The following is a 24065-nucleotide window of genomic DNA, read 5'->3' on the forward strand; positions in this document are numbered from 1 at the left end:
ATGCATCCTCTCACTATGCTTCAACTCTTATTAGTCAACAAATGCAGTTGGTATTGTCCCAAATTTGCCCTCTTATCTCCATGCATACCAGTTACAACTCCAACAGCTCGGCTATTCATTATTTCTTACAGAGATGACTGTCGTAGAATCCTTGATGTCTCAGTTTCATTGCCCAACCTAAAATCCTCCCAAAGCCACCAGAACAGCAATCTGATAATTTCTTCCATAGCTATTCATCACTTCCAGAATAAAATTTAAGATACTTTACATGGCATAATAGACTTATCATTATCTTGTCCATGCCACTCCTACAGACTCATCCCTTGTCACTCTTTATTAACTCCTTAAATATGCCATATTCCTTCTTGCCACCTTCCTTGTTTTAATTAAAATCTGTTTCTCACTCTAAGCAGAGTTCCTCCACGTCAGGTTTTTTAGGAATGTCTCTTAAATTGCTCAAACCTCATGTTATCTCATATTTGAAGACATCATAATTTCCTACTATGGCTTCCAGAACTTTGCTACTATATATTCACATTCTAATTTTTAAAATAAACTAAAAACAAAAACTGCTATTTTGAGGGCCAGGCATTTGGTTGTATTTTTTTCTTATCGCTATTTTCTCATTAACCTTATAAACATCACCCCCTCCCCAATTCACTGAAGACTGTAGCACCGTCCCTCACAGCTATTTCTCTCCATCTAAATTATTCCAGCATCCTAGGTGACATTAACATCCGTATGAGCAAACCAGCCAATAACTGCACCTCTTAACTTCCTGATTTTCTCATACCCAATGTCCTTTTACTCTAATCCACCTAGGCCACCCATTCTTCTAGAAGGTTGTGGACATGGGTGGATTTCAACAAATTTATCTTCTTAATTCAGCCAATGACAGTTCCTGCTGCTTGCAGATAAGAAACATTGACACAGCCGGATTTGCTATTTCCTCCAATTGTTTCATTTAAAAGCCACTAATTTTAAAAGTCTGACCAAACTCTGACAACAATCTCCAATTAGCCAACTTTTTAATTCAACCAGTCTCATTAAAGATGCTTTTTCAGCCTTACCTGAAACTTTAGCCCATTGATACGTCTAACTCTTCCTTATTTACCATTGCCTTTTTTCTCTTTACTTCCCTTTCTGTTGACATTAGATTCCACATTCCATTTTTAATTTACTTATTTGATATTTATTGATAACCTTTATATGTTGGACATTTTTCTAAGTACTTTTAGAAAATCACTTTTGTCCAAATAATCTGGATTCTCTGGCCCTTTTGCTTTTTTCATCTTAATTATCTAACAGAATCCCAAACTTAGATGAATGAAACCATCTGCTATCCCAATGTCTGCATCTGGGAAGCCCAGGAATGTTGCAGATGACCACACTGCAAGACCAACTGATATCACAAATATGAATATTTATCAATGCCAGATAGGCCCTGAACGCTACTTGGAAGTCATTCATTTATATCTATATCTATATTTATATCTATCTATATATAATATCACTCTTACCCTTTGCAGTAATGATTCAAATCTGCATTCCTTTTGAATCTCCTTACCACACCAACCTTTCACATTCTATATATGAACATGCTTCCTTACTATACATAAAAAAGTGGAAATAAAAAGATTAAAAAAATGTTATTATATCATTAAATATGTGTACATCCACCTGCATCTGCATATAGTCTATCAACTCATTTCAAGGGGTCACTACCCTTATCTAAAACTGATTTTTTCACTTGCTCTGAAGCTTAATTTCCCCTGCCTCTTCAGGAACTATCCCATCTTTCTTCAAACATTTTATTACCTTCGTATTTCTCTTGTCATACTTCCTTTATTTTTTGCTTATCCTTTTGTTATCACTCACCCGAGTCTCTTCTGGCTGTTCATATTTATCTAGATGTTGGTGGCCCTCAATATTCTATCCTAATCCTCTTCTTTTATGTTTTACTCCCTCCCAGCCTAAATCTTACAAATTCCATAGTATTTACTACTACATTTTATGCTGACTCTCAAATTTATATTTCTAGACCAGCTCTTTAAGCTCTAGGACCAAATATCTAGCACCTACTTGAAATCTGTACTTGAATGTCTCCTCAGATGCATCTCAAGCCAGACTTCTAACCTTTACTTGCAAAACTGTTCCTTTTCCTGTGTTCCCCATCTATCCAAATGTGCAAGTGAAAACAGCCTATAAATTATACTTGGCAACTACCTCTCTCTTGCCTCCTATAACCACTCCATTATTTAATCCAATTCATTTTGCTTTTTAAATCACATTCAAACTGTGTATACTTTGCCATCATGGTCTGTCATTATCTTAATCCAAGCTACCCGCATAGCTTGCCTTGAGCTCTGCAATTGTCTTAACTATTTTGCCTGTTTCTATCCAATATTTGTGAAATATAAATATGACTATGTGCATCCTCTATTTTAAATTCTATAGTATTTTTAATTGCTTTCAGGCTAAATCTAAAAATCCCTATCTAGACTCACAAGGTTCCATGTATCTCTCCTGTCTCTTCAGTTTCATCCATTATCTATCTTGCTCTGTATTCTCCATGCACACATATCTTTCAGCTTCTCTAGTAAACTATGGTTCGCTCTACCTCAGGGCCTTTCTACATCTTGTTTCCTTTGCTTAAAATGTTGTGTCATCCACTCTCACTCCATCCCTTTCACCTACCTGGCAGCTATAAATTTCTCAGACTCAAACTCAAATGTTACTTCTTATAATCCAAGATTGAGTAAAATCCTTCTGTTCTAGCTATATCTTTATAACTTATTATACTTTTTCTTCATTGCATGTATCATAGTTTATAACTATATATTTTTGTGATCATTAATATCCCTCTTCCACTAGATTCTCAGCTCTGTGAAGTCTGGGTCCATATTTGTTTCTCTCATCATTAATCACAGTCTATAGCTTAACAAATATTTATTAAATGAATGAATGGTACTTTTCCCCACACTGTTCTCTATGCCTATGGTGACTTTTAGCCTAGATCTTTCAAAACTGTAGCTTTCTGAATTCCCGTTCAGGCAGAGTTCATCTTATCCCTCTTTGTCTTGTCTTTACTTAATTCTACTATTGCTTAAAATATAATTTATGGAAATTATTATTTTCCAATCAGAATAAGATCTCCTTGTCAAAGAGAACCATGTTCTGTTCAGGGTTTTTTTTTATCCCAATTACTTAGCACAGTCTCCAGAACATCATAGCTTGACTCAATGTTGATACTGATGACTGAGGGGAATGCAAAAATATTCACAGAATTAAGCTGGATGTATTTTACAAGTTTTCCAGCAGCTATGCAGCATGTCCCTGAGAATCACTTCCTGGCCCTTGAAGTGGTTCTGGGGGGGTGACTCTGGAGCCCCACGTGGTTGATTAGTTTCCAAACATTTCCTATTACACTCAATAGTTTTGTGTTGAAGTGGAATAGAGAATAGAAGAAAAAAACATAGTTTATAAAAATAATAGGTTTTGGCTTGATATTGGTAAACTCATATTTTTTTCAACTATTATGGTTCAGAAACAATACTATCTCTGGTCATTCTCTAGAGTTCACTTTGTAAGATTATGTAGAAGAACTGAAATTGAAATTTAGTTATATCACTCATCAGTTGTACCTACAGAGATCAATTCTCTAACTACTGTCTTTTTCAAGTTTTAAAACGTGTTTAAAATAAAGCTGCCTCCTTGTTTCAGATTTTTTTTCTTCAACTGTAACATCTGTAGTCAATATCATCATCTATCAAAATAATTAGTTTAATTTGATATACCAAATAGGACATAGAATTTAAGAACATACACTCATGCTATGTTTTCTTTAATGCACCTGATGTGCTATTTAGTTATGTCCAAAGTAGTAGTATTTTTCTTTAAATTAAAAGTTAAATTACCTTTTCTGCTGATATTAGCAAGAGAATGAGATAAAGAACAAAAGTGTTTACCAAATACAGGAAATCATTTAATTTGGTGATCTAAAGGCGCACATTTATATTTATAGTTCGTGGTTGCATAATCACGATTGTGACAAATGTCAGAAGTAACTTGAATTTGAAGAGGAAATAAATTTTGTTAAGATTTTCAGATTTAAATGTTAAATAACTCCTAATTGCAGTTCTCTGCCTAACATTTGTAAGATACATATATATGTATATAGATAGATAGGTAGATAGATATAGATAGATAATGTCTGTATATCTCTATGCATATTTATTTCCCTTCTCTGAAAACCACAGTCTCAGTAGTGGGTGACTTGTGGAAGTACATGATTTGATTATGCACATTTTTTCCATGCTTATCTGTCAAAAAAATTGTTTTAGCCTAAAACACCAATTGGGTATAAAGCCAAAGTCCTTATATGAACCTTACTCAATTCAAAAGGTCAACGACTCTAAATTCTCCTAGACAGACCATAATCTATCTTTTGAATAGTGCTGACATGTGCAAGTTCAGATTTAGGAGGGCTCTCTATAAAGTCATAAACTTTGAGCAGGGTTCTCTCTTATTACCTGACCAAAAGCTGTATCTGTGGTTATACTTTATCTACTTAACCCCAGGACGGTAAAATTTGTGGTTCACCTCACCACTTCATCGATTCACACCTGCACACTACATCAGGAGATGAGAGTACAATCTAGAGCCACGTGAAATGCCATACCACACATGTCAGGGGCTTCGTCAGAGTTGTCTCCACAGTCATCTTCTCCATCACACACCCAGAAATGTAGTTTGCAGAGGGAATTATTGCAAAGGAACTCATCTGCTCTACATATATTTCCTCCTTTATTTTAAAACAAAAAAGAGACAGAGAGATACAGCATAATTAATTCCAGTCAGCCTAACACATATTCCTCTAATTCTCAGCTCAGTATCTAGTGTCTCATTTCCTTATTTTTTTTTCCCATATAATACTAGGAATATATAATGTCCAAACTTTTTTTTAAAAGGTATTCGTTTTTAACTTTTCAAAACAATCTGATATCACACTCATGTCTATAATATTTTCTTTAGAAAATATTGATCATAAGATGATAGAATCAAGTTTCCTCAAATACAAATTACCTTCCATTTCATATCATTTCTATGTTACTGAGTGTAAAAAAACTTAGATTTTAAATAGTATTAATTTTCTTTACTAAAAATTATGCTGTTCTGGAAAGAAAAGACACTTTAAAAATTATTAGATAATTCAGTTGTATCTGGAAACTGACAGACTGAACTATTAAAAACAGAAGGACCAGAAAAAAGTTTTTGCAGTCATAGAGAAACAATTATTTTATAACAGACTTATAAGTTGGTGATGTGAGGAAATATTATTTATTCTTATAAAAATTCTGCAATAGAGTACTCTTTTTGTGTGTATTTTTTAAATGTTTGCATTCTTTCTCTCTTTACAGTTAAATAGAAAGCATCAAGAATACAGGGAAGATATACAGATTGCCAACAAACACATGAAAGGATGCTCAACATCACTAATCCTTAGAGAAATGCAAATCAAAACTTAATGAGGTATCACCTCACACCGGTCAGAATGACCATCATCAAAAAATCTAGAAACAATAAATGCTGGAGAGGGTGTGGAGAAAAGGGAACCCTCTTGCACTGTTGGTGGGAATGTAAATTGATACAGCCACTATGGAGAACAGTATGGATGTTCCTTAAAAAACTAAAAATAGAACTACCATACGATCCAGCAATCCCACTGCTGGGCATATACCCTGAGAAAACCATAATTCAAAAAGAGTCATGTACCACAATGTTCATTGCAGCACTATTTACAATAGCCAGGACATGGAAACAACCTAAGTGTCCACTGACAGATGAATGGATAAAGAAGATGTGGCACGTATATACAATGGAATATTACTCAGCCATAAAAAGAAACGAAATTGAGTTATTTGTAGTGAGGCCTAAGGACCTAGAGTCTGCCATACAGAGCGAAGTCAGAAAGAGAAAAATAAATACTGTATGCTAACACATATATATGGAATCTAAAAAAAAAAAAAAAGTTTCTGAAGAACCTCAGGGCAGGACAAGAATAAAGACACAGACGTAGAGAATCGACTTGAGGACACAGGGATGGGGAAGGGTAAGCTGGGACGAAGTGAGATAGTGGCATTGACATATATACACTACCAAACGTAAAACAGATAGCTAGTGGAAAGCAGCTACATAGTACGGGGAGATCAGCTCGGTGCTTTGTGACCACCTAGAGGGGTGGGATAGGAAGGGTGGGAGGGACACGCAAGAGGGGTGGGATATGGGCATATATGTATACGTATAGCTGACTCACTTTGTTATACAGCAGAAACTAATACAACATTGTAAAGCAATTATACTCCAATAAAGATGTTAAAAAAAAAAGAATACAGGGACATTCTAACTTAAAATTAAATACATCCACCACAGGCAAAGGACCCAAAGTACTAATAAACTTTAGTTGTATGTCTAGATATGTAGCAATATATAGCAGAAACGGCAATGGTTAGGGAGATAGGAACTTGCTTTGTCTTGCTTTGGAAAAGTGTATTAATTTCTATGGGGCTCAACATCTTGATATGCTACAAAAGAGGTACGGTTAAGATTTATAAGTTCATATTTGCAAGGAGTACATGGGGAAACCACACAAAGAAACTTGATGGGAATTTAAAATTAAGATAAATAAGATTGCTCTCAGAGAATTATATTACCAATTTAAATTTCATATATAAGTAATATCATTTCTGTATTGGTGAGATTTGATGATTGAAGGTATTAACATATTATAAATGGATATGTTTATTAAAACACGGAGCTGGGGAGTGATAGTGCTCATCGTTGCAAGCCTAGAAAATTCCAAGAAAGAAGCATTGTTCTTTTTATGTATGTACTTTGGAGAGAATAATGAGCCTAGGCTTGTGAGAGTCAATAAGCTCTTCTTGTTCTGAGTTTTGACTTGCACACTAATCTCTAGTAATTCACTTCCAGTAGCAAAGATTTAACTTAGGAAATCACAGAATGAGATTTGGGTTTTAGAATGACAACACTAGCTACAGTGAGGAAAACTTAGAAATGAAGACAGGGAGAGTAAAGCCAAGATGGGAGGAAAAAGACCAATTTGAAGAGGGCTTGCAGCAATTCAGAAAACAACTGATGGAAACCTGATTTAGAGTAGCTACATTTGAGAGCTCTTCAGGAGGTAGAATCCTCAGGATCTGAAGGCTAACTAGATGAGGGTGGTAAAGGAGAGTGAGTAGTCAAACACAGTACTCAATTTTTGGTTTGTTTGGATCATTCAGTGAATGTTGGTGTCATTCAATAAATAAAAGATCACATTAGGAGGATCAGGTTTAGTGGAAATAATGAGATAATTCATTTAGGTTACTGGTAAGACAATCATGTGGTGATATTTAGCAGGGTAGTGGATAAATATGTCTGAAGTATGGGATAGGTTTCTGAGGTGTAAATGTAGAGTCGGGAATGATCAGAATACAGTTATTATTTGAAATTTAGAAGAGAACACAGAGAAAATCAGCATTTAAAGTTTGAATAGATAAACAGGAATCTACCAAAGAGACTGAGAAGAAGTAGCCAGAGTGGTTGGAGAAATACCTGAAAACTTTTCTAACAAGAAGTTAATAGTTAGCACATTTAAATGATGCTAAGAGAGTAGCTTTAGTGAAGTGGTGGTGGGTTTAGTGAAATGTTTGTAGTTGGTTATTATAGATGAAGAATTGGTAGTCCAGAAGTTTAGCCTTAAAGGGGAGGAAGAAAAGAGGAAGTTAAGGAATTCAGTAGACAAGGTAATGTTGAGGATACAGAAGAGAGAAAAGGTAATTCAGATAATGAGTTCCTTGAGAATCAAGAAAGTGTGAAGGATTTGAGATCTAAAGCAAAATAAAAGGATTATCCTTAGACTGGAAGACAAGTCTTCCATTTCAAGAGAAAGGAAGGAGGAAATGCTAGGCACAGCTATATGTAGCTTAGTTAATTTTCTGTCTAGATGTTGAAAAAAGCTCATGATTTTTACTATTGCTGTGAGGTGGAATGTGAGAAAGTAAATCAACTTTTTAAAAACCTGATATGGTTAATGGTAGAGAGAGATGATTAAAAACATATAGGTAGGGCTTCCCTGGTGGCGCAGTGGTTGAGAGTCCGCCTGCCAATGCAGGGGACACGGGTTCGAGCCCTGGTCTGGGAGGATCCCACATGCCGCGGAGCAGCTAAGCCCGTGAGCCACAACTACTGAGCCTGCGCGTCGGGAGCCTGTGCTCCGCAGCAGGAGAGGCCACGATGGTGAGAGGCCCGTGCACCGCCATGAAGAGTGGCCCCCGCTTGCCACAACTAGAGAGAGCCCTTGCGCAGAAACGAAGACCCAACACAGCCATAAATTAATTAATTAATTTAAAAAAACCCACACATATAGGTAGATTGCTTAGAATCTTGAGTGATAGTTGAAGCTGAGGTCAGGAATTTATAGTGATACCATTCAGAACGGTTCTAAGTTTTCCTGCAAAAATGCTTAACAGAACTGGTACAGCTTACATTGACACCTCTGAGCACTGATGAACTAAGACACAGAAAAAGGCAGGTCCTTGGTGAGTGCAGCAAGGTGAATGTCACCATGTGAGATTTCTGACAGTACAATATCTGGCATTGGGATGCCCTTTTCTTTCAAACATCTGCAATGTTCAACTCTAAAATGCCCTAATTTTTAAAATAATCTCAGTTATCAAAATCAATGCAAGAAAATATATTACCATTTAGGAACTCTGTCTGAAAACAAAAAGATATAACATGAACAGCCTTTAGTATTAAAGATATGAATATTGGTTTGAGGTGAGCTTTGGCTTAATTCAATATCAAAATCCATAGAACATGAAATAGAGTTGTATTCTTTCAGAATAAAGATTCTAATGACTAAATCTCATCGCATGTTCCATTCTAAAATGGACTAAATTTGAACAGAATTTGTGAACTCTTGACATTCTCTGATTATTTTTAAAAACTCTATTTGTAGCACATCAGTATTGTTAAAAGGAAAAAAAAATGAGTTCCCAAAGGTATTGTATTACATAACATTATCATTTTCCCCATAAGAGTGTGGGACATGGGACTTGCCTGGCAGCCCAGTGGTTAAGACTCCAGGCTTCCACTGCAGGGGACACAGGTTCAATCCCTGATGGAGGAACCAAGATCCTGCATGCCACAAAGTGTGGTCAAAAATAAATAAATAAATAAAACAAGAAAAAAAAGTGTTGGACATGCCACTATTTTTATTAAGAGTAAGAGAAATATAAATGAAATCATAATTGTAGCAGAAAGGCAAAGGTTTTATGATGACCTACGAAAGGTTTCCTATTGTACTAGGAAGAATTTGCATTGCAAAAAATGCATCGGTGGGGTGGGGGGTTTCCAAGACATCTTAACAAGCTTATTTTGAAATGGCATGAAGCACACATAAACAATTAAAAATAGGTATAATTTAAAGAGATTAGATGGATTAAAATCCCCGTTTCCTAGTCATGTTCTTGATCAGCTCAATGGGAGGTTATTAGAAAAATAGATAAGTATATATTAATTAACAATAACCTATGTCTAAATATAACTTAGCTCTTGGCAGTTTCATAGAAATTTGGACAAGTGAATCATCACAGAAAATAATCATCTAGCGTTCTCATCTTTATTTGGGTTGAGATAAGCTTAAATATATAATATTTTATAATTTCTATAATAATATACACATCTGAGCTGATAATTACTAAAAAGAATAACTATCTTTTCCAACAAAATTGCTATAAAGAATAAAGTTTGAAAGCTCAGGCCAAAACAAACACCAAGTTTCCTTAAGGCAACATGGTTTACCTTTAAAAATGTGAATGCTGGGCTTCCCTCATAGCACAGTGGTTAAGAATCTGCCTGCCAATGCAGGGGACATGGGTTCGAGCCCTGGTCCGGGAAGATGCCACATGCCGTGGAGCAACTAAGCCCATGTGCCACAATTACTGAGCCCACGTGCCACGACTCGTGAAGCCCATGCGCCTAGAGCCTGTGCTCCGCAACAAGAGAAGCCACCACAGTGAGAAGCCCGCGCACCGCAACGAAGAGTAGCCCCCGCTCGCTGCAACTAGAGAAAGCCCTCATGCAGCAACGAAGACCCAATGCAACAAAAAATAAATAAATAAATAAATTTATTTTTAAAAAAAGTGAATGCTGCTGTTAATTCCATAGTATTTGGGATTTCAGTCCTTTTCAAGTAAACCAGTAAAATTGATTCACATTGAAAATGTTCCATGTTTATCCTGCAGATCTCTTATCTTCCAGCACTTAGCCCCTGTTAGCTCACGAGTCCAGATTTGAGATGAATGGAAGTAACATTTAACAGAAGAGATGTTTATTCTGGCATTTTATTTCCTCAGTGCCTTGAAGTGCTTTTTTTCCAATACCTAAACAACTTCCTGGAAGCAAATCAAATACTAGAAATCTGAACTTGGTCATGCCTTATGGTACATCCATACAGGATCAAACACTTTAACCAACAAGGTATTCCACTGGAATTTAATTACCTAGCAGCAAAGGAACCCAAGAAATGTTAGAAGCAGAAATAGGGAGGGTAGGGGAGCTTTGACATATTTCTAAATGGTTGAATTAAAAGCTCTCAACTCTTTTTTTAGTCAGTAAGCTTAAACATTTAATAGTCATTTTAAATCTGAAAGTTATCTCAGATTTCAAATACTATAATGTTCAGTTTTTTACTTTAATGTTTGATTTTTTAACCTGGAATTCTTTGTTCAAACATGTTTTTTTATGAAATCCAATATTAAAAAAGTAGCTAAATCCTAAAAGGATTGCCCACCACCACCCACCCTCCCAGGCACACACTCACTTTCCAGGTGTTTCTACAGCTGTTGGAGACATTTCACTGTGGCTGGACTTGATAGTATGAAAACATGAGCACAGAAATGTCCATGGAGATAAGACAAGAAACTGGACTGCTTGATTCTCATCTCAGTAAATTCTCTGTGCTGTTACATAATTCAAATCCCATCACCCCTTCCTTTTTTAATATTAGAAAACTCCTCAGAAGCCTTGGAAAACTCCTCAACGTGCATAATATTAAAACCAAGTTCTATAGCATGACTCCTCAATTACTTGTGGCTCCTAAACAGATCGTTTCCCTCACCTCTGTGACTTTGAACATAATGATCCCACTGCCTGAAATGTACTCCCACATTTTGTTTGCATACCTAATTTTTCACATCAAGAAACTCATATTCCAACAGGGAACCTTAGTCAAATAATACAGAAGTGATTATATTAGAAGGAAGTACATGACAACAGGAATGCAATCAAATGGTTCCTAGGGAAACTAAAAACAGACTGCAATTTGGTTGAAGACACAGTAGTAACTGAGATGGACTTAAAAGAATAGATATAATTTTTACTGGCAAAGGTATTGAGATGGCAAAATACTAGAATAATCAAGAAAGATGTTGAAAAGCATGGAGGATATTGCTTGAATATTATCTTCCAGTTTGGCTAGAATTTATGATGCATAAAGAGGATTAGTAGAGTTATAAGACTGGAAAGGTGAAATGGGATCATTCTCTTATAACCCTGACTGCCAGGTTGTGATATTTGTATTTAACCAGGAAGAGCTTTAAGTAAAGACTGACATAACCAGAGTTACACTTAAATAAGATGAACATGGCAGCAGTGAATAGGATGTACTGGTGACCAATTGGGTCACTAATAGCCCAGATAGGAAGCCATGAGGAAAAGAACAAGACTGGTGACAGTGACTGAAGCTGAGGGGATAGGGTTTATTAATTAGAAAATGGTAGATGATGAGTAGCTTAATTGTGGTGCCAAAGTCTTTGACTGTAAGATTGTATATGAGTTGTTGGTACCAGAATGTCCACAAAGTTTGCTTTCTCTAGAGTAACCAATTACAGAAAGAGAGTGTGAGAACTTAAGCGAAAGTAGAAACAGCTATTACGGAAATTTAATCTTTTACAGTTTTTTATAAGGTACTGCAGATTCCAAATGAGAAATAGGATTTCTTCTGCTGATATGACAATACTTTATCAGGTTTGGAAAAGAAATATAGTACATCATAAAGTTTTGATCTAATATTAAAAAAAGAAGATATTTTTCCTTGAGCGACTAGATATTTACAGAAGTAAATACTTTAGGTCCATTTAAACTGTGTAAACCCTGAATGTCTGTTCAAATGCCTTGCAACTTATGTCAATATCTAATATCATCTCTGTTGATGATGTTCCAAATATTCTAAAATGTAAAGTTGATTGAGAGACTTTTATAAGTAGGTAAAAATAAATTTTGTATTTAAACAATATATCTAACATTATGAAAATAATAAGAATGCTGCAATTTGTGGTCATTTTAAGATTCACCCTATAATTTCTTTGCTTTCCTCTCATTAACTCTAAAGTAGCCATAATTGCTGTTTTTAATGTGGTGACTTACAACTAAAAGGTTATCTGTCAGGATTTTCACATAGCTGGGAAAAAATGATGCTATAAAACAAAGTTTCTTTCAGACTGACAAATAATGTAGGTCATTTTCTCAACCATATGGCAAGAAAGAAATTTGGGGCACAACCTATAACCTATATATGATCTAGCATATTAGTAGGTGTGGTATAGTATACCATATGCTGTTTCTACTCTTTCAGAAACAAGGCAAGCAATGTGGAAGAGAAACGTGCCCAGAAAATACTTTGGTAGGAATGGCTATAGTGGCTATGTTCCCTGGATTCTTCTCATATCCCCACCCCTGACCCAACATCTAGTCCAAAGACATGCTCATGATAGGCACCCAGAAAACACTTGCATTTTGGTTGTCTTTGTTATATGAAGACAAATTTATACTCTTGTCTGAAAATGAGCCAGATTTTGCTTATTTAGAATAGGCTATTATGTAATGAAACTAGAAAAGGAGAATCATTTAATGATCTTATCCTCTGCCTCTAGCACACTATGAAAATATTCTGCGTAGCATCTTAACTGCCATTCTTGCCATTCTCTTATTTGCAGGCGCGCAGGCACACACACGCACACGCACACAAAGTACCTTACCTCTGTCACAGTTCTCTTCATCACTGCCATCCACACAGTCATGAATTCCATCACAAAGCCATCTAATTGGAATACAGTGGGCTTTATTTCTGCATCGAAACTGATCTTCCTTACACTCAGTCACACAGTCCATCTGTTCAAATACAAACGGCCACTGCAGTTTTCATTAATGATAATGCTATCGTCACAAGCAAGATAAACATGCAGCTGACAATACTGGAGATTGATTATACTGTGGGCTTTCTTTTATTTTTATTTAATGAATATCACCTCTGCAAATGACAATAGGGTTTAGTCTATGGACAGCACGAAGATTCAGGTATTTGCTGAAATTACTGTATTCAATGTTCTTGTCTTGACATTTTAGACAGTGCTAAGAATCAAGATTCTGTCTCTTTGTTTTTACTATATTTGCTTTCTCAAACCTAATTCATGTAATTCAGAGATTTTAACCAAAAGATAGATTTTACCTCATCTGAACCATCAGCACAATCATATTCTCCATTACATTTCAAAGATGCTGAAATACATCCTCCACTGGCACATATATATTCACTTGATGAGCAAGTAGGAAAAGCTGAATATAAAGTTGAAATTTAGATTTAGTGAACAGAATGAATGGTTGATAGATAAAATCATATATAAGCATATAAAAATTATACCTGGTAATGAAAATAGTTTAAATTATTTGAGCTATATTCAACATCTGATATTAAATACTGACTTAAGATGTGCTTTACAATATTATTGCATTGTATTAAATATACCTCATGATGTAATAGCCTGTTCAATAAGTATTCAACTCACTAAAGAAAGAAAGGGAAAGAAAAAAACCCTCTATATCCTCCATCCTTCTGATTTGTGAAGAGTTAAATGTATTTTTTTACAATTTTAAATTAATTTATTTAAAAGACAAAAGCCTCAAATTATTTTAAAAACTGTAATAGGATTTAGTGACCTTTGGGAATGTTAATTCATATGTGCATTGTATAAAGCTAAAAGTGGAAATCTTGGCATGGTCTCATAGACCCCATGATGTCTATTTGGCTGTTTTGATATAAATGTCATATTTACATAAGTTTTAAGAAGTTGTTTTTTTTTGGTTTGGGATTTTAAATATGAATATATGTATAATTAGCAGAGTCGGTAGAATTCAAAGTATTTCTTCATGATATGGAAAAATTTTTTTAAATGTGGATAAATAAGTTACTACCAATACCCAATTTAATTAATTGACATAATAATGATGAGATCTTTCTTTGTCTATGTGTTTGAGTTTGCTAAGTTTCTATTCAAACCTCTGGGGTTCTTGGCCTTATATTAGACTACTAGGTAGCCAAATGTACTTACATAATGACTTTGTGGTCTAAATTACTTAGTCCAGGAATGCTAAAAAGCTTTTCCCTTGGGATTTAATTTCTTTTAATTGGCAGTGTTTGCCTAGGGATCTGTATTAATAAGGAGTCTGGGAATATGTCTGGATTCAGTAAGAAAAAAGATGTGATCAATTAGCAACATGGACCACGGGCACGGTACTGGGACAATGGTAATGTGTGTGCCAGGTATCTGCAATTCTGACCTAGTCTCTCAAAGTAATTTAACCATGAAAGTGCTTATTACCATATACATAGATTACAAAGTGATTTTTTCCCCCAGTATTTTTTTTCCTGTAGAATATTGTTATTAAAATTCCTAAGTATAAAAGTTAATTTATGAGTATATTTAAAGTCATGTTTAAGGAATAGAAATGTATAAATTGGGTTTTTCTTCCTATACTCTGGTTTTGCTTCTTAATCTTATTTTTATTTTGGACCATGATATAAATAGAAATAATAGACATCCTTTTTCTCAGTTGGTATCACATTGAAACTACTACATTCTGTTTTATAACCTTAATTTCCAGAATCGAAACCTGACTTTTATCATACTTACAGTTTCAACATATTTCATGTTGCTGTCTTGGAAAAACAACTCCAAATGGTGTAGAAAAATATAGAGACCAGAAAACCAAATTTTGGGGAGTAATGCTTGGATCTTGAAATAATAACAATCTTACCTGCTAAAACACTTTCAAAACATATGAAGGGCACACCAATTAATTTATCTACAGATATTTCAGATTATTTCTTAAAAACAGTAAGTATGTGCATTATTTGCCACTGTTTTATGCACATCATTGCTTAAATTTAAACTCTAACCAAGTTAAAATACTAGTTAAACGAAATATGGCCTCAAGAATTTTACCTGGCTCACAGTTTTTCTCATCTTCTCCATATTTACAGTCTTCATGGCCATCGCATTTCCATTTTGCTGATATACACTGACCATTGGAACACTGGAACTGATCTTTGGAACAACTTGTTTCACAATTTCTCTGTCAAAAACAACACAGACATAATTAAAATTAATTTTTTAGACAAATGTCTTCAAACCCAAAAGAGACACATACAAGAAACTCAGATGGTCACATTTAAGCTCGTGACTATATAACATTATAATCCTTTTCCACTTTCATTTGTCTCTTAGTCATAATAAAACAGAAAAATGTAAAAAGAACATAAATCCCATGGCTTTATCAACTAATTAAATTGCTCTGAGTGGATCATTCTCCAACAGACAGTTATAGGGTAATGTAATTTTAATAATTGTAAGTGACGATGAAGATTGTGGGGAAATAAAAGGGCTAAAAAATATTTCTAAGCAAGTACAGCCGGTTCCTTGGGAGTGGGGTGGAAGGATGAATGTGAAACAACTAAGAATCCTAAGGCAATTCTGTCTTGCCTTGGCAAAACTTCCCCTAATGTTCTTTCTTTCCTCTTATTCCCATTTTTTTTCCCCTCTGTACCTGTTCTTTTACAGTTTGGTTGCTGTTCATATTCTTTTTCCACTCTCCTGACATTTGTTCCTGTAGAACTGTGAAATGAACAGTCACAATTGGCATTTTCTGCTGGCTCGCATACAGATTTTATTTGGAAGTCAAATAAGATAGTAGTGATACCTCTGGGGGCCTTTCAGTGCTTTATGTGAGATCAATGAAAGGGATCCACTAGAAATTTACTTTCCCTGAGTCTGACCGCTCTGGTTGAAATGGGATGCTCCAGTGAAATATCTTGCTGGGACGATGTTTTTCTGCTGTTTAGCAATTTCTACTGTTGCCAAAATCTATTTGTCTGCTCCTTTCACAAAAGGTGCAGCACTCTCACAGCTTGTGAAACTCCCAGTGAATGAAGCATATCAAACTATTACTCCCTGCTTCTTCCCAGTTTCATCCCATGTAAGAAAGAAGCGTTTATTTTCTAAATTCCTATAGTTTTCTCTTTGCTGACGGCAGTTTAGACTGCCTGCTATATAAATGATTTTCTTCTTTCCTTCCTTTCTTCTTCTCTTCTTCTCCCAAGTATTGAAGATTTACCATTTACTAGAGTTTCTTAAATAATAATGCAAAGAAAACTAAGATTACTCCCCGTATTTGATAAATTCTAATAGAAGACCAGCACCTAAACCAACAATTGCAATAAAATATACTGTCAAGATAAATGAATATGCTTTAAACATATGAATTCTTAAAGGTTTCACAAAAGGCTTCACAGAAGAAATTTAAACAGAAATGGAACTAAGAAAAAATTTTTCATGTGTAAGGAGAATTAGAAATGTGCTGTATCTGAGGGGTAAATTATGTAATGGTGCATGACGTTGGAGAAAGAGCCCATGCACTGGTCATGAGAAAGTAATTTCATACATTTTGTTCATCACCTTCCTCTTCCATGCCCAGTACTATGCCTGGGACACATTCAATAAGTAAGCATTCAATAAAAACTGCTGAATAAATGGTTGAATGAATGAAGTAGCAAATGTAGAAAATCAGGAATATAAATTAACATTTTATGTAATTCAGGTCCACTAGGATAGGGATCATGTCTGTCTATGAATCAAGTGTCTAATACATGCATTGATTATAACTGCTCAGTATATATTTATAGAATTAATTAATGTTTATCTCAGCAATAAGGCTAACTCAAGTAAAAGAGCTCAGTAACTAGTGACACTGGTCTATTTGTATTGACAATAACACAGAAGGTAATACTTCTAGACACTTTTTCTATCATCAGAAGATTTTGATTTATAATAGATTACAGTATAGTTGATGCAGTGTGTCTGTGTTTATATTTGTGGGGTATTTAATTATCTTAGACATTTAAAAACATACAGAAAAATAGAGAGAATAGAATAATAAGACCCATGTGCTCATCATGCATATTTAACAATTATCCACACTTGGCTATTCATGTTTCATAATCCTCTCCCCCAATTTATTTATATTCTGAACTTTAACATAACAACGATAGCTTCAGAAAATTAACAGTATCATGGAATTAACAAAAATTTCTTAAAGTTATTCCCAATCCACATTAAAAATTTTCTTATTTTCTTAACTATATAAAAATACTGTTTGGTAAAAGAAGGATGTAAAAGATGTCTATACACTGAGTTTGATTTGAGTTTCTTTTAATGTGTAACTATTTTCCATTCCCCTACTTTTTTTTAATGCCATTTACTACTTGAAGGAACCAGGTCATTTGCTCTATAGAATGTCCCACATTCTGATTTTGGCTGAGTAAATCCTAAGAATGTTGATACCTTAGCAACCTCCAAAGTAACAATTGAGCTTTTTATTTGCTTAAGTATTATTATGAACTCATGTATTTTTATACATTTATTATATTTCAATACATTACAGTCATTTGTTTTTTCTTTCTGATGCTCAAATTGTCCTTTTTGTCAGTGGAAAGTCCTGCAATTTTGCTCCTATGTACTCTGGACACTATCCCAATAGCCTTGTTTTCTGGCTTGACAAGATGTTAGTGGCTCATTTTGTCAATTTCCTTTCTCAGACCTAGAATTAAACATTTCTTAAAGGGGTTTTGATTCTGTTAATTGGAAAATGTATTTAGAGGTCATGATGTGAATGTCAGAGATAGTCTTTAAAGCTGGGATGTCATTGGTTTTAGGATTTTTCAGTGGCAGAGCTAAGAATATATATTTTTAAAAAGAGAAAAATAAATCAAGATCTCAAACTGATACTTTTGAATTTAATTACAGGACTTTTATTTACTTTCATTGTTTCTAGATTTGTATCTCCTTTATTTTACTTAAAAATTTTGAGTGTTAATAATATTTTAAAAATTTAACATTTGAACTATCCTACTCTTAAGATATTGATATATGAAATTCAAATTAGCAAAACCAATGTTATTATTTAACAACACATCTATGAATACAGTTTAAGATTCTTTTACATTTCTTTTGTCCTTACAGTATATTATACTGGATGCAGAGGCCAAATATTATATTTTAAAGGCACTTTAAATAGTTCTTCTCTGTGTTTGCCACTAACTGGATACACAATTACATTGATCCAAGTTTTTGATTTCTTTTTTTTTTGTTTTGGCTGGAAATTAACAAACTAATTCAGTTAACATTCATACAAAATTAATCCTCACAATTTTCTTTTGTTCCCAATATGAGAATATCCTGTATGTAATTATGCTTTCTAGCCATTTGTTCAGTCACCTTTTTATCTGTTTGTTTGTTTGTTGGCTTTTTTTGTCAATGAAACATATCATGCTAGATTTTAGAAAGGAAATAGAAATCAGCTGCCCGTACTGTTAGCCACTTCTTTACATATAGACTGTACCAAATGTCTGTAAATGTAAAGAAAGACCACCTTTCAGAGAGTTAATTTAATTCCCTAGGTACATTATCAAAAAAATGTCCAGCTAATGGAGATATATTCAGCCATCAGAGAACTATGTCCATGAACTTACGGCATGAGAGAAACGGCATGGATAAGGATGTCTACTTTCACGCGAATAAGATTTTGAAAAAGAATTGTTTGATTCTGTTTACGTATGTTGGACATCTAGTGAACAACATGCAAGACGAAATCACAAGCCTTAAGCAATATATCCCCACCTCCTGATGTTTCACAATTACATGGTGCTGATGGAACACATTTTTTTAAAGAAAACAAAAACAAAACATTTTAATGATACGGATGAATTTATGTGAAATATATTTCCCTCACTGGGAAACATTTAATACAATTTTTGAGTAAATAGATACTAAGGAAATATGTAGCTGAGCAATGTAAGACTTGAACTTCCCTGTGCATTTTTAAAAATTTCATTTTGACTTGTTTTGTGAATAGCCCCATGAATAGAAATAGTATTTTTCATCTTCTCCTAAGTGACCTTTGCAGCCTAAAGGTTTAAGTTTTCCGGACTTCAGGTGAGAAATTAAGTGCATTTGTTTCCAAAATCTAGACTCTTGTATGTGATTAGGGGAACTTTTCCAAGATAGAGAATGGAGAAGAATTGTCCAAACTTGATAAGAATACCTGAAGGCTGGGAAAGATCTAGTTAGTGTGGGCTCTATCATTAATAGAGACCTGCAGTGTCTCCCAAAGAGGCGAGTAATCAGTGGATACTTAAGGAAGCTGAACCTGAAACACAGAAACCTCTAGAGCAGCAGGAAGATTCTCTCTTGCCAAGCCTACAGTCAGTGGGAGGCCCTTCGTGAGGGTAAGTACATATTCGAGTCAATATGGTCTAGGGAGGTCTAGGGAGTCACTGTGTACCAGGAGGAGCCATGGTGGCCACTGAGCTCCAGAGACCTCATTTTTCCTTCATCTCTGACTGGACTTGATTACACAAGTGCTATGTTCCTGATAGTAACACGAGAAATCATTAACAGAGAAAATCACTATTTTCTCATAGTAATCACAGTGACTATTACTGTGTGTCATGTATTATTTTTAAAGCATCATGGAGTGATTAATATCTGTAACATGAATACACAGATGCATAAGTAATGAATTGTGTGAAGTTTTATAAATGTTAGCACAATCTAAGATTACAGAATTATCCAGAGAAATTCTAAACTTTTTCACTTAACTGTGTGTACATAGAGCTTATTATAAATGGATTGTGATTCATCATCTAAGCAAAGCTAAACCCGTGGTTTCATAAAAATTGATGACCCATATCTAAGTCTATAAGACTATATGTACTGAAGAAAGAGACTAGGGAGAAGAAACTGTTTAAAATGCGTAAAAATATTAGTTCTGACTATAAATACTGCAGCAAATTTATGAACAAATTCACAGATGGCAAGGGCATCAGCTATAGGGAATAGGGTTTCCAAACATCTTATTCCCAACCCAGCCATTCACCACTTGAGGTAAAAGAGACTATAAAATTAACTGTCAATAGTAGCACAAGAGCATTTCCCTGTGCTGGATGTGTGTAGCATGGCACTTAGATATAATACTTATCTCAGTGTGTCAGGAGCAAAATGCATTCAGAGCTGTCCTTGTCACACTCCTTGAACTGAATAATAACTACGAATGCGATTTTAAGGAACTGCATTATTTTTTGTTTGATTTTGCGAAGATGCCTACCTCATCAGAGCCATCTGCACAATCAAAATCTCCATCACACCAAAACCTTGAAGAAACACAGTCCCCATTGGCACAGAGAAAATCTTTCACTGTACAGGTTTGTGGCTCTGGGGACAGAAAAATAGCACAGTGTTATTCTATTATATGCAACTTCATTCTAAAATTTATATGACATACAACATGAGGTAGCATTAAGAAAATAAAGGTTAGCCAAGCAGAACCAATAAACTGTTTAGAAAAAATGTTTCATGAAGCATCTATGGTACATAATATAATGATTTTTCAAATTTATTTTTAAAGTCATGAATAGAAAGTGGCATTATAGAAACAAATTGAAAAAAAGACGAAAGATAAATAGCCTACTGTTTAATAAAAATGCAGCAGCAAAGTAAATTAAAAGGCATAAAAATCTACACATTAAAACAAAACAACAATCTTTTCCAGTTGAAATTCTAAGTCATTTTATGTATTTACTTAAAGCAAGTAAGACATTTTGTTACTCCCTGTGGGTACCCAGGGCTGTTTATTTACTGAAGAGTCTAGAATTTGGTTCTTGACTTTTTATTATGTATTCTAATGACTTTCTAATTCTTCAATTTTGTCCCCAGAAAATCCAGAGTTCCTAGAACTAAATTATACACGGGGGTATTATTGGACAGGACTAGGTGGGTAAAGATTGAAGAGGCAGGAGGAGACTCTTTTTTGAAAATTGCCTCTTTATTTATGCAATTGTTTGCTTATGCCCTACATAATTTACCTGCCATTTTAGATAATTTCCCAATTGTTAATTTAATTATGCTTCACCATATTCCACATAGGACATAAGCCAAATATTGTGACTTGCTATTTGGCTTCATTCCTATGTGGAATATGTTTCATCTGGACAATGAAGTAGGATTGCAGAAATTTGTTCCTGCAAGTAATCAATACGACTGCTGGGCATCATCTATTGTTTGGTTTTGGTTCTCCAAAGACAAATGATATCTGGTATGATGAGAGAACCCCTTCTTGTTTTCCCCCAGTCATTAACTGTATTTACAGCTGTCTCACACACAATAATATTCTTGTTCGGATGAAAGAGAAATAGGTAGCAGAAATTAAATTTAAGGAATATTCATATGAAGCATAATTTTCCTCATAAAGATTGTGCATAATTCAGCCTGTTATTTGAATATTGCTCTACACAATCACTAGGTTTCTAGCTATACGGTAACATCTTGAATGTTTGTTATCATGAAGGCTCCTACATTTCTATATGAAGACCCCTTCTGAGAACGCTGGAAGAACTGTGAAAAGTGGAATATGTACCAGAGCTTTTTGTTCTGCTCTGGGACTTTATTTTAAAATGTGAACTTCAGACTATGAATAAGATACGATGCTTATCAGTAGCATGATAAGGGGGGACCCCCCCTCATTTTTCAATACTCCTTTGTTTAGACAGCGTGACAAGAACAGTTTCTCTTTTTGACTTTGCACTATATTTACATATATTACATTTTAATTTAAAAAACAACTTTATTAATACTAATATTACTAATTATAATAATAATAATAATTACCAGCTACTGATTTCTTGTTTGTTGTTAGGCACTAGGTGAAGTTAATGCCAAGTACTTGAATTAGCTCGTAAATTAATATTTACAACTCTGTAAGGTAGGTGCTATTGTTGGATCCTTTTTTAGATGAGTAAATTGAGGCACAGAGAGGATAAGAAATTTACTCCAAATCACCCAGCAGGCAAAAGAGCTAGTATTGAACTTGAACCTAGACAACCTGATACCAGGGCCTATATTTTTACTGCTAGGCCATATCATTGCCTCCTATACCACTGAAGAAGTAATAAGTGCTCACCTATTACAGGAATTGACATTAGAGCCCTGAAAAGTCAAGTTAATTGTCCAAGGCACATGGCTAGCAATGTCTATTTCACTTTACAATAATAATAAAAGAAAACCCTTTTTCTCTTTTTATCCATCCATACTGAAGCTATTTCACCCTCCTTCTATTTGCAGACACATGCAGTTTTATTCTCAGGGAAAAGAAATTATAGTAAAATAAATAAATTAATTAATCAATGCTCAATTCATCAAACAATGGTAAATAACATTAAAATATTTTCATTAAATAATAAAGAGAGAGTACATCTAAAACATAGTATATTTAGATGTTTTAAAACAGCAGTAGAATCATTTTATTTCATGGACATGAGGGTATCCAAACAGGATAATTCTTCCTTTAATATTCTAATTTGCCTTTATTCTAATTAAGAGCAAGTGTGTTTATCATGTACTAAGCAGCAATAACTTCACAGGGTTTCACACACTGCTATGGGAACGGCTGGATGTTGCTGATGAAGGGTTATAAAAAAGTTGTATAGCTAGTAGTTCAAGGCATTTGCCCAATAGTTCCACAGAACATTTGATCTATAGAGACTTGTCTTACCATTGTTAATTATTCAGTTCCAACATGGGTGCAAAGGAATTGAAAGACTTGCTTGGAAAAGCATTTTTCAATACATATGAAAATTCTGTATGCTTCTACCATGTTTCTAAAAAACGTCAGCAAATCTATTCTGAATAATAATCCTGAATTATTTATACATACACAAATGTCATCAAGGAATGGGGAAGCTACTCTGTTTCTAACTCTCATCTATATGTCTTAGAATTTTTTGCTACTAGTTATCTCAAAAAGAAATTCTCTCTTGAGGAAAATGTAATTTTGTTATGAGAGAAGATCCTAAGTGATCGTATTCTCTAATTGTTTATCTTGCCTTTGATCTTTTCAGGATAAAGTAAAAGACCAATTTTTAGAACTTGGCGTGATAGTTGGCACTTTTCTTGTGAAAAAGAACAAAAGAATGACTATACCTGAAATCTAACCCATCTAGAAAGAAAATTTAAATGTGACATTTTCCCTAATATTTCTAAAATGTTTTTCCCACACTAATATTACCTATTCCTCAGATCTAAAATAGATAGGGAATCCCATACATGAACGATTAACCAGGTTTTCCATAAATCTCATTTAAACATGCTAGATTAACAGCCAAGAAGCCTTTACAGGGCATGTTTCAGAAGGCTGATTCTATAATAAGGATAAAAAATAAAGGCATCATATAAATTGGTCACTTCCTTCGATACTAGTGAAGGCACAAACATACTGCCTCAGAATTGAAACAAACTATGAGAGCCGTCTTGCACAAAACCTAAGAAGCTATATTCAGAAAATAAAAGCAACTTTCAAAGCCACAGAGTTAGTGGCATAGCAGAAAAGCTTCCAGACTCCAATTTCTCCACTGAGTATATTATCATAAACCCTCGGTGATAAAGTTCAAAAGTTGTATCAATGCGGGTGTGAGCATCTGAGCAGAATTTTTAGAATACAATTAGTATAACTGACATGCTATACAAAAAATCTTCTCATATAAATTCAGTGTGAAAGTACTAGAAATTCAAATAAAGCAGATGCAGCTTGTCTTTCTACATAAACCTTGATCTAGT

The 24065-nt window shown here is 34.4% G+C and overlaps 1 protein-coding gene across 1 annotated transcript in view; it reads right to left on the bottom strand.

The window, feature by feature from the left end:
* The window catches only part of LRP1B (LDL receptor related protein 1B), a gene marked incomplete at its 5' end in the record, with an annotated part of 1521642 nt that overhangs the window by 130936 nt on the left and 1366641 nt on the right, over positions 1 to 24065 (bottom strand). Inside the window, 5 exons of the mRNA XM_061199746.1 lie at positions 4682 to 4804; positions 13104 to 13236; positions 13574 to 13680; positions 15348 to 15477; positions 20563 to 20669. Coding sequence (XP_061055729.1) covers positions 4682 to 4804; positions 13104 to 13236; positions 13574 to 13680; positions 15348 to 15477; positions 20563 to 20669 — 600 coding nt within the window. The remainder of the gene's footprint in view (positions 1 to 4681; positions 4805 to 13103; positions 13237 to 13573; positions 13681 to 15347; positions 15478 to 20562; positions 20670 to 24065) is intronic.

This window comes from Eubalaena glacialis, chromosome 1 (assembly GCF_028564815.1).
Source record: "Eubalaena glacialis isolate mEubGla1 chromosome 1, mEubGla1.1.hap2.+ XY, whole genome shotgun sequence".
NCBI classification, from domain to species: domain Eukaryota; kingdom Metazoa; phylum Chordata; class Mammalia; order Artiodactyla; family Balaenidae; genus Eubalaena; species Eubalaena glacialis.